General features: G+C 41.8%; 1 protein-coding gene across 2 annotated transcripts in view; it reads right to left on the minus strand.

Moving 5' to 3' along the window:
* Positions 1 to 4,084, minus strand: part of ets1 (ETS proto-oncogene 1, transcription factor) — a 39,561-nt gene extending 35,477 nt beyond the window's left edge. For both annotated transcript variants that reach the window (XM_085245574.1, XM_085245573.1), the window contains exons 1-2: positions 3,986 to 4,084; positions 2,255 to 2,331 (exon numbers count right to left, since the gene is read on the minus strand). In XM_085245574.1, coding sequence (XP_085101700.1) covers positions 2,255 to 2,323 — 69 coding nt within the window. In that variant the 5' untranslated portion in view covers positions 2,324 to 2,331; positions 3,986 to 4,084. The remainder of the gene's footprint in view (positions 1 to 2,254; positions 2,332 to 3,985) is intronic.
* Positions 4,085 to 12,442: the final 8,358 nt, after the last annotated feature.

Below are 12,442 nucleotides of genomic sequence, written 5' to 3' on the forward strand. Positions count from 1 at the left end.
GATACCAATGCAGATACCATCGACACCATAATATTCAGCTCATTCAGCTCATGTAGAACAACTTTAAATGTCGGGGTCAGCCTATATTTGGAGGAGCCTGCCTTTATAATGCATGCTTTTATATGGCCTACCTGTTATTTTAGGGACTAAAGTATTGGGAAATCTAATAGAAGTTTAGGGTCAAGTAATTTCTCAGGGGGACGACTACTGTCGACTACTGTAAATGAAAATTCATATATTTTGGATGTGGGGCTTGCAATGCTCACCATTTTTGAGTATAAGTATTAGCAGCATCCTGTTTGTTTTAATAATCTATGTGAAGCACATTGAGTTTATGTGTAGTGGAATGTGTGAAAATTACATTTTTTTTCAAAACATTATACCTATTAATCAGTGAGAGCATGACATGCTTACTGTTGTTGCAGAACTGAATAGTCTTTGGTGTATAGGACTTCAGCATTCTTATATAGCATGTATGTGACGCAGTTAGATGTATTTTTGTGTTTGGCCTCACTCCAGTAATCCAGTTAGACCATTCCATGTACAGAAAGGCATAACTTTAGAATATTGCAACATATTTTGCAATATGGTGAAGAAATCTTACAGTGCACATGTAAAAACAACTGAAACGCCCACTGTTACAAGACGCTACATTTGTGTCACAATCAAACATATGCGCACAAACACATACTCAATTACCACCGAGTGGTTTTAAGAGGAAAGCCCTTGTCTATTGCTAGCAAACCAGGCAGATTTAATTAAACATACCTATGTGTTACTTGAAATGTGGTCTATAAGGGTTCTTAATATACTTAATACAAATGATGTGTTGTTAACAGGTTATAATTTTTTGCACTTTTGCTTTTCTGCAAAGACAAAATGTAAAGTTCCAAAAATAGCCGTGTCTGAAATCATACATCCATATGTCCACGCAAACAACTTGGAGTGCAAGAAAAGTGAGTTGCAAATTTAGATCCAAAATCTAAATTTGCAACTCATTTTTGAGTAAAACAATGAGTTTTCTTTGTACATTGTGGAGGTAATGAGTGATTCTGGGTACAGCCCCTGCAACCTGCTGCTGTTCACTCCATCCTTCATGTCTGGGGTTCTTTCATTGTGTTCATTATTTGCGTGAAAAAGATATGTAAAGAAAAGGATTAATTCAATGCATTACAAAAGGTAAGGTTACAAATGAAACTATTTGCATTTGTATCAATTTCATTTTCAACAAGCTGTGTGATTCTTTGAGTTTTTCTTTTTCTTTTTGCAGCTGTTTTCTGAATACTGCCTTTGTGAAATACATAGAACTTAGATATTGTCTTAAAGAGAGAAAAAAATATCAGAGCCTTTGCTTTTTGCTGATAATTTATGTAAATTCAAGAGAATAAAGCTACCGAGGTGACATGGGCTCACCTTTTGACCAAGCTGCCCTTGTATACAGTAGTCTCAATTTCAAAGGCAAGCCCCACCACCTGAGCCAATTAGGAAACAGGGAGAGGCATCATTCTGTGTTTTGTATTAGAACGGGGTGGGGTTGCCATTTGCATGTAACCTCAGTCTATTATCCTAATGTGCTGGCGCTCTGCATACAAATGGAGCCATTTATTTTGCAGCACACTGGCCTTCACCCTTCAAATGCTCACCTGACAGGAATCCCAATGTTCCCAGCAACTGTCTCTGACTTTGTATTCAGCACTACCATTTGGAAAGTGTTAAGGGTTCTTGCAAACACACTGCTGCAAAGCACAGTGCGGGTGGCTCAGCTGAGAAAAGTGCTGGTCTGCTGGGGTTGCCTGACTCCAGTTTGATTGGTTAGTGCCAAGGCTGGAGGCCTAGGTCTCATTATTTACAATATTACTTGCTAAAGAGAAGTACACAGAGCAGGCTTGTTGTGCAACACAGAGGAGCTCGAAAGGGCAATTTCACAGCCGTGTAGAGAATTGTCTTGTTCAACAGCTCTGTTTCCTAACTTTTGATGAAATCATGAGGAACAGCATGTACAGATACAGGCGCTTTTACTGCAAACCCTGGTGGAGTGAACTGAAAAAGAAATAGAGTATCCTCCTGTAAGGTGATGGAATCCAGAGTTGCTAATACACTGACAAGAACACCACTCTAATGCTCCTGCACACATTCCTGCACTGAGCAGTTTGCACACACACACAAACGCTCATTCGCTCACACTCGTGGACGGCTGTGTGGTAGGTAGCCGAGGCAGTCTTAACACAGAGATAATTTACGAGGGAGGTCTTACCAGTGTGCCCAGACGGTCACAGGGGTGAAGGGCTGGGTAGGAAGAAACTGGATCCATGTAGTAACTCATCACGGACACTGTGGACAGGAGAAGCAGGGCCTGCTGAAGGGATCAACGTACAAACAGTGCAGGCAGAGAGAGGCAGCCTATCCGTCACACGCTGTCTACACTTTGTGTGTGCAGGTCCGTGGTATATGTGCATGTATGCATAGGTGTGTGAGAGAGGAAAAGCTGGGAGAGGGAAGGGGGTCAAGAAGGAGACAAGATAATACAGGGAAATAGAAATTTGAGCTGTTTTTTTAATAATAATAATAATAATAATAATAATGGATTGGATTTATATAGCGCTTTTCAAGGCACCCAAAGCGCTTTACAATACCACTATTCATTCACTCTCACATTCATACACTGGTGTAGGCAAGCTACAGTTGTAGCCACAGCTGCCCTGGGGCAGACTGACAGAAGCGAGGCTGCCATATCGCGCCATCGGCCCCTCTGGCCAACACCAGTAGGCAAGTAGGGTAAAGTGTCTTGCCCAGGGACACAACATCCTGTTTTCATGTCATTTTTTACATTTGTTTTTGATTTACAATATATATTTGCGTTACTTTATTTCTATTGACACGTAGTCAATCAATCAACATCTCACATTGCGCTACTTCATGGTTTAAGTCTGACAGGATGTTATTTTTTTAAGAAAATCTTGGTATGTTCTCAACAAAAATGAATTTCAGCTGATGTAAATCCATCCACTAAGGAACATTTCCACCACTTCTTCCACTATCTTCCTCCCTCCCATTACACCAGTCTGCCTCCTCCTTTCATCTACCTCGCTTCTTCCTCCTCTTCTCCTTCACCCTCCTTCCTCCTCCTCCTCTCCTTGCCGCCCTCCTCCACGCTTCTGCTTATCACTTAACATTGTTTACTCAAAGCAGCACCAACAAAAGAGACTGAAAAGTGAACTGAAGGACTGCATTAGAGGTGGGTTGTGATATGGGCAGTGTTGTGTTTCATACAGGTCTCATCTTCGTCACATTCATATGTTAAGCAATTTGGCATTTCTAGTCTGTGGCAGCTGCTGACAGAAAGATGTGCAGCCGCTCAATGCTTGCAGATGTTCGGCATATCAAAAATAAATAAATAAATAAATTTAAAAAAAGATTCAAATGCTTTTATTCCCGTAGAAAGAAAAAAATAGCACAAAGTGAATAATTACGTCTGTCAATCAAACGCATGCCTTACTTTTAGCCGTTCAAGTCTCTCTGATTTATTGAGAAAAAGGCAAAAAATCAATAAAAAAAATCAATAAATCACTGCTAGATAAAACATTCATATAGGTCTAACTCCACATTTAGTCATATGAAGAGATGCTATTTATATATGAAGCTACATTTCGGAGCTCTGTTAGAAATCAGTTTAAAGCCCGTTAATTGAAGGCAATTAGCAATCCTGAAGTTTCTCTTGTTCAGAGAAAATAAAATAAAACAAAAACGTGAAGGCAACTTTTTATGCGCAAAATAAGTAACGGTGGAACAGGTCGGAAACAACGCGTCACGCATTCGGAAGAATTCCTGACGGGAAAAAACTAAAACTTTAAAGCCAACACTTTCCCTCTCGTGGATCAAAGGAGCGACGAGCGCAGATAATAACAGCGTCTTCTTATTCTACCACTGACCTGTAAGAAGATGCAGAAAGAAAAGAAGAAGAAAAAAACAACAACTTTGCACTTACCGACTGCGGTGTTTAAAAGTTTCCTGTGAGCGCTGGACAGCTGAGTGTGACAGCTGAGCGGTGGACTGCAGAGATGCTGTACCTGCCTCGCAGCGAATCCCACGGAGGAAGAAATGATATGCACACTTTTAGTCCCTCCCTCAGTCCTACGGTGATCCTCTCCAAATCCAATTTTTCCTCTGTATGTAGTCTTTGGACTTCACATGTGGTTCACATGCAGCCACAGTAGGTGTAAACTTGTAGAGAACCTGTGCTGCCATGTGTAGCTTTTCCTCTATTTTCAGTCAGCTTGTGTTTCAAAAGATTATAATATCTATATTCTCTTTCAGTAAATATAACAGTGTCATTTTTTTTAGCTAAATTAGATTTAGGTTTGTTTATTTCCTTTTTCTTTTGGTTTGTTTGTTCCTCGTCCTCCATCAGAGTCATGACAGGGAGGAAACAGCAGGGAGGCAAAAAACAAAGGTTTTGACTATCATTGCAACTGTTGACTTTCCTGTGATGTTGTCCTCTGACACCGTTGTTTGTCTGACATGCAATTTTTTCTCTCTCTCTCTCTTTAAAACAAGGATCTCAGATGTCTGAGCATGTGTGTCAAGCAGCAATTTTACATTCTTGTATTATCGTAACCTGGCACAGTATCCCAGACTTCTTAGATCTGGCATCGGCTGAAATTACCTTTTAAAGGAAACTGTGGCTGTTAGATCAGTTTGTCTTAGCAGAAAGCACCTGCATATTTATTTACTGTACATCACTGACCATCATATCATCCTCCAACCTTTAACTGCAAGCGTCGGCCGGTGCATGCGGGACACTGATTAAAGCAGTGGTAGGAACACTGACTGCTCTTCTGCGAAATGAGAAGCCCCCCACTACAAGGCAAAATCTACATCCACATGTTCTGATAGAGGATAGTGATAAGTAATCGAGATTGGGCAGTGTTATCTGTCTATTTGCTTATTCATTGCTGCATTTGTTTGCTTATTTCCACGCTGAAAACTCACAAGCTTTCCACAGCATTGCTCCCTAACAGCACCCCCCCCCCCCCCCCCCACACACACACACACACACACACACATACTGCTTCTTCTCCCCTCTTCTCTCTCTCTATCAGCTCAGCACTCAACACTTGCGAGGCATCTGAAACACCTTGTGGCTCCATGATAATAGCGTGACCTCAGTGCCGCATTTGTTTGAATTAGAAAGTGCACGGTCCAAACCTCCTGACAACCACTGCTCTTACCAGTAAATCTTAAGTCTGGGGGGTAAAGAGGTGTGTGTGTCTGTGTATGAGTGAGTGAAGAGCTGTGGGGATGTGGGGTGGGGGTCAAGTCCAAGGTGAGAGGCGTGAAAAAGTACCATAAGGGGCTTTCTCAAGACCTCATCTGAATCCCTTGGCGTTCTCAGGGCCTCAGCACTCTGGGCCCCCAGGGGACACAGATGGGCAACACGTCGAGGGCAAAAGGCGAGGGTATGACTTATTGCCATGTGGAGAGAAAAAGCACGAGACGCGCCCCTGTGATGAAACCAAATTGAATAAAAGCGGGGGTGAATGAGATCCAGATCTTCAGCCGATGCCCTGGCAATGCTGTTTCAATTAGCCGGCTCACCAGTTCAAAGGCGAGGCCCCAGATACACTTCTGCTCTGCATGAAGCTACTATCATCGCTTTGCCCCTTGCCTTTCACCTCCCCATTACGGTGCCATCTTTTTCCGCTCAGAGCCTCAGCCCGTCTGCTGGCTTTGCTCATGTTTTACATTAAACAGATAGTGAACGGCTTGCCATCGCAGTCGGTGAAAACCATCAGTCAAACAACCTGCAGGATTTTACGACCTTTACAATCACTCTCTTGGTTTGAACTGCATCTGCATCAGCTCTGAATTAAACTTATGTTGGGTTATTTTTACCAGAAGAACAACATTTAATACATTTTTTTCTTGTTTTTATTTTATCTAAAACCATGTGAACTTAAGGTCATGACAGCATTATGCACAGCCCATATTGAAACACAACCCCTTATATAAAATATGCTAATATTTATACTGAAATTACACAGTTCTCAAGCATCACTTTAAACTACGTTTTTCCTTTTAGTTACGATACATAGGAATATTCATCATCCTTCTTGTTTTCTTGATGGTTTCCTGTCAGCTCACTGCTCAAGCGCTGCAGCCGTTTGTCCTCCACTGGTATCCCACATCTTGTTGAGCAGCTCCAGACTGAATCCTTTTGTCTCATTTTCTCGTTTTGGATCTTCCAAAGATAGCACTGACAGGTGATATTAATGGTCTTTTATTAGCATCGTCCTGATTGCTACAGATTTTTTGGAAGCGCAAGATAAAAAGAGCGAGGGAGGAGAACAAAAAAAGAAGGAGAGAGACAGAGAGAGAGGGAGAATATGGAAGTCCTCCACCCACCACTTCTCACAGGAGATCGCCTCTCTTTGATAGCCTGCCCGAATCTGTTCCCCCCATAGAAACTGCCCTGCAGATGTTGTTGCTGTATGTCGACTACAAAGAAGGAGCCCTTTATGAGAGGAACATCTATTTTGGGCCTCAGCGTTTCCGAGTTGTGGTGCTCAGCGAGAGAAGTGCAGGCCTAATCTTTCTGCTGTTGAAAACTCTGTTTTATTCTCTGCCCATGATATTTTTAGATTAAAGCGCAGTTCTAATGAATAAAGCAAGAATGTAATGTTTTATGACAGTATCAATATGCCATCACTGTGGTGGACTTGGGCCTAGAACAGCCTACGTTGCTATTGGCATCAGCAGACAGAAAAAGGGGTGGGGTGGAGGGGGGCGGGGGGGGGGGGGGGGGCACATGGGACAGTAACCTCAGTGAAATCACAAATGTGGAGAAGCCTTTGTTTCGGGCCTGACTATACTCGCTTAGAAGTGCTTGTGGCTCAGATTTTCATCTTCAGCCACAGAACCGTGTCTTTGTTGCACTGTTGACTGCGAGGCAAAGGTCTCGGGGGCAATATTAGCTCTTGATATTATTTTTAATTAAGGCACCAATCCTTCAGCCAAGTTGTCCAAACAGTTCTAAATAGGCTCTGTAAATCAGACAAACATCCTCAATATTTGATGGGTTGAGAGTGTGCACTATAGCCTCCAGATGGTTTGTGTTTCTCAAGCGTTTCACGAGGGATGGTACGGGACAGCAATCTTCTGTTCGAGTGTGCCTCTTGACAGAGCAAGTTCCTCCAAATCACATGCTGAGTCGCTGGACTTCTGCCTAGGTCTTCTCTCTCTCTCCCTCTCATGCTCTCTTTCCCCACTGGTCTTCTGACTCCACTGTGTGTGGATTTATTAGTAAGCTATGTGTGTGCACGAACTGTAGCTCTTGCTTTTTTGCCAGTCAATACTTTGTTTAATTAATTCCAAGACAAACTGATTCGTGCTGAAGCTAACACTATGAATTTTGGCTTTTACACCCCCCCCCCCCCCCCAAAAAAAAAGGCCAGCACAGCTCGCGATATCAGGATATCAAGCAGTTGTGTGTGTCATAGTCAAAGCTGTTCAAAGCTAATGCATTCTTTGATAAGTGTAAATGTAATGGTGCTTAGGAAAAACAAATCAAAACACTGATGTTCTACACTAAAAGAAAAAAAAAAGATGGGAGTAGAGTAAGATGAAAGGCAAGCAGTCTGAAGATGTAGGGAGAGGACTAGATGCACAGTCCAACTTTCACTGGTTGATAAGCTGCTGGCCTGGCGCCAAAATCCCCATCCCCACACCCCTCAAACACACACATACTCACACACGCATGTTCAAACACCCCACCCAGTGGTGAGCACTGACCCTCACCACCCTCACAACCACCACCACTCCAGTGGCGTCTCCAGCTCGCTATCCCTCTTCATTAGTGTCCCAGAACGAGATGCTTGTCATGTAATTAACAGAGGTTTTCTGAATGCCTGCGTAACGCACGCTCTCATTAGGAAAGCGGGAAAAAAAAAGGCTGGAGCGAGAGAGGAGAGGTGGGGAGGCAGGCCTGGGAGGCACGTAGAGGGAGAGCAACCGGGGAGACAGATGGGGAGAGAGACGGACAGAAGGACAGGGAGTACATGGGGGGGGGGATAACGTGCTTAGAGCAGCAAGAAAAACAGTGACTTACATGTCGAGGGGCAAGGTTTCTGACTTTCCGCGTGCCAGCTAGGGACACAACTGACAATTACTGGGGTCTGGACTAAATTATAACGACTTACCTCAGTCAACTGCTATTCTCGTTAATATTCAAAAAGTCTTCTAGAGGTCGTTTAAGCCAAGCCCTCCTCGGTTTTCTCTCAGGGTCATCGTATTTAAATGTGATGTAAAACGAAACAGATAAGTCAAGTATGAATAATGAGTATAAGTGTAAAGGGAAAGTTACCATAGCTGTTGAAAAACATGTAATTGTGCTTATGTTTGAATGACTATTGGCTCTGGTGACCTGTCCTCGGTCTCTATGATAGCTAAGATAGGCTCCAGCCCACTTATTAGTCAAAAGAAACAGATGAATACTGCTGTATATTTCCCAGCACCTAATTTAGCAGAAGTCTGGAGAAAGTCTCTAAAGTATAAAATGTTATGATTCTTGTTGAAGCCATATCAGGTATGAAGCAAAATTGTACATGTACCTGGCCAGAGAGGCTTATACACTGAACCATTCAGAGATGTACTGAAGGGCCAAATCACTGAGACCTTTATGAACTAATCAAAGGATTTTAAAGGTAATTCTTTATTGAACTGGGAGCCAATGAAATGTCCTCAGTACTGGGGTAATATGTTCAAATTTCCATGTATGACTGACTCTGCTTCATTCTAAATATGCCGGCAATCCATGGACCAAGAGCCAGGCTGAGAAAAGAATGCTCTAACTTTTGACACATATTTTTCTAAGTGACAAAAAGCTGTTCTGGTGACTTTATTAACATGATCATCAAAACAAAAATCACCGCCCATGCTTCCTTACTGTTTTAGAAATAATTGTGATATATATGAAAAAATATTTCTGTCTTGGCTAAAGGTCTAAAACGTTTCTAGTCATCCAGCAGTTAGTGTCATCAGCGGAGTTTATAGATCTTGAGAGCAAAATAATAGGTACAACTGTATATCATCTGCATAAGAGTGAAAGGAGATGTTTTTATATATTACAGTACCAAGCAATAGCTTGTAAAAGTTAAAGAGCAATGAACGAAGAGAAGACCCTTGAGGAACACCTGTTTTATTTGCGCAGTTCTAAAACTACTCATTGAAACATAAAAACCGCTGCCCTTTAGGTATGAAAGCGGTCGAGAACCTGACTGAATCATGAAGCCTTTGAATTAAAATGTCAAGATCAGCAGAGTCGAAGGCAACAGTGAGATCAAGCAGAAGTCAGAATGAAACTCTGTGAATCACTGTTGCTCTTCAGGTCACTGATGACTTTGGTAAGAGCTGTTCCAGTTCTATGATTTGTTACGAAACCATACTGGTATTTATACATACTGTCAGTTCAAAAATATTTCTTCTATATTTTAAAAACTTTTTCTTTTTTTTAAATTTGGCAGAGGAAATAACGATTAGAAATATATCTGTAATTATTAATTACCACTGGATCAAAGTGTATGATCACATCACAGTTACAAGAACCAGGAAAATTGCCTGTCTGTAAAAAATTTAATGATAATATTTATTACTAATGTTATTAATGATTATCTTAATATGAGAACGTGGGTTGGAATTTGGTGCTCAGTGCTACCAGAAATAAACACAGAGAGATTACACGATTTTCATCCGATAACTTGAGATTTGCACATTCGTCCTGAGCTGTTTATGAGTGCAACACTATGCATTGTATATTAGTGTATATCAAGGCAAAGCAACCCAATCAGGGATATGGGACCATTAACCAGCTTCCATCTGATTTAAGAGGAAAGCTGTGACATTAAAAGCCTCATATTATGCTGTATCATAGTGCTGCGTTACAATGGGCAAGGCTGTGAAGCCATGTTAAGGGTCATGATGGCTGTCAAAGTGTCTCTGAAATGTTGTCTCTGAAATGCTATTTTACGTGTGTGACTAAGCACATGTAAAACAGCATGGGCTTAGTCACCAAAGGAAATGTCATGTTGTAGATAACCACTTTGTTAATCTGCTTCCATCTGTTAGGTAACTGAGTCTGCAAATCTACCTTTGTATTTTGTGGCCACTTTTTGACCACAAAATCCTCATTAGAGTCTTAATACTGATAATAATGCAGCCACTAGTAGCATTTCTGTTCAGCATATATTTAGCCAGTGATGGGCTGTGGAGTAACCTGCAGAGGAGGGGTTATCAGGGTGATGAGAGCAAAGAAAGAGCTGCTTTTCAGTGGCTCGTTTTCAAGGGGTTCTGTGCTGTTTTCAGTCCTTCCCTGAATGTGTGATGTAAATCAGAAACACAGGTGTCATTAATTCTCTCAGTTAAAACAAAACTTGCTAATTGCACCAAGTTCCTTGTATGCCACAGGTAAGCAATGGTTTGATCCCAGCCAATTTCACTTGACTATTTCCAGAACCAAAGAGAGTTTTACAGGGAAGTCTTTCATCTCAATCGGGGTCGTCTCTCATCCACTTTCACTCTTTCAGTCCTGCACACTTAGTCTCTCTCTCTATCTGAGGCCTCTTATTCTCTGACCCACTGCTTTTCACAGCTGTCTTGCAGGTTGGTGTTTCTTTGTTTCTACCATTTCCAACTGCCAGACGCCACCGCTCACCCTCACCTCACTCATTCCTACTCCTACTCCCACTTCCAACTCTTACTGTGCAGAAAAAGGGGGCTATTTTTAGAGCACCGTTGACGGTTTAAGGATTTCCATATTGTGCCCTGGATTTTAAGTGAGGAAACAGACTGTTTCTCTTTTTGGCCCCCCCTCACTTCCATTCATTTCCTTCTCTGCATCCTCTCGTTCCCTCCCAGTTACCCCTCTCTGCAAAACGCCCTTGAACCAACACACTTTCTTTTTCTCTCGCCCTCTCTGTAACCGATTGTCAACATTAACACCATTACCGCTCTCTCACCTCTCTCCTCACACCTACACCGTTCTCTCGTTTTCTCGTCTTGGTTTGTGCTCTTCCTAGCAGTGAGCTTTTTTTTCCTCTGCATGTAAACTGGGCCTGTCATCTTCAGACTTCTCAAGCCACTCTGCTGTCTGTATGTTGAGTGAAGACACTTTCAGAATTAATACTAGCTTCTTGTATGCGCCAGTTTTGCCACGTTGTGAAGGATTTTAGCTAAAACTACAAACTAGATACAAGAATACACCTCAGTTCACCTACCTAGAAACCTCTGGAAACCTGTGTAACATCAGGGACTAGCATGGCAGTGCTAGCAAGGCAGAAATACTGGTTGTGTAGTTGACCTTCTGGTATTTTTTTTTTTTTTTTTATTATTTTTTTTGGCAAATCTTAAATCAAATCTTTGTGATTGATACAGAAAAAGTTTCAAACACAAGCCTGCCTCTGCTCGTGTGTGGAGCTCTCCTCTCCTCGCACTTGTTTCACGGCTCAACTCTGCCCTCTGTAGTGTCTCCGAAATGTAGCCACAGTAACCTGTGTTTTTGTCCCCTTTTTCTTTTTTAGCTGTAGCAAGACACAAGCCACAAGTCTGTTTGGATTTCAATCAAAAAGAAAAAAAGAGTTCAATTTTAGTGAAACTAATGTGAAATTTTAAAAAATGCATAAATCTGCACTTTCTCAGAGATTACCTGACACCCAACTTGAATGCCATCGTAGTGCTGGCATAGCCACCTACTGATTCTGCGCCTCTCACCAGCTGTCTCAAATAGCCCTCTCCATATGTTAACGCTTTACGCCCCAGATACCCACGATGACAGCGTCGCTCTGTCTCTTTAAGACTTACATGGAATGCTGTGGTTTTGCCTAGGCGTTTGGGGTAGTGCCCTCACCGACACGTAAACACAACCCTGAAAGTAGCTCTGACTCATTCTCCATGCGTCCCATTTCATTCTTAGATGCTTCTTCTGGCTTTTCTGTCAGTGTGAGGATTTTCCCCGTGCCTTCACTCTGCTTCTCTCCTAATATTTAGAATGAAACGACCTGGAAACGACATTATCGATACATAATACACTCATGGGTTATTTTATTTATTTTTGATTCTACGTGGTTGTTTGTGTCATGGCTGGAAAAGGAGGAGACTGTTGTTATCTTTGGATTCAATAACCCCACAAGTTCTGTTTTTAAAGCTTCAAATAGTCCAGAACAGGAATGTCTTATCTTGCAGATGTCAATATCTCTTTTTTATCTGTGCTAACACACTTATATAAAATGCTGCCTTTAGATAAAAGACATTTAAAAGAAAATCAATGTGAAAAAAGTTATTAAGACAGGAATAGATGCTGTTTCAATAACAAATCACATCAGTTTACTTAGAAGATTTCGCCCTTCCTATCTCCTATGATGAGCAACTGTACCAGAGTGATCAAGAAGCCGTC

Source organism: Mchenga conophoros, linkage group LG14 (genome assembly GCF_057382185.1).
Source record: "Mchenga conophoros isolate Kocher_MC1m ecotype Shallow Benthic linkage group LG14, M_conophoros_male_GT1.1, whole genome shotgun sequence".
Lineage (NCBI taxonomy): Eukaryota > Metazoa > Chordata > Actinopteri > Cichliformes > Cichlidae > Mchenga > Mchenga conophoros.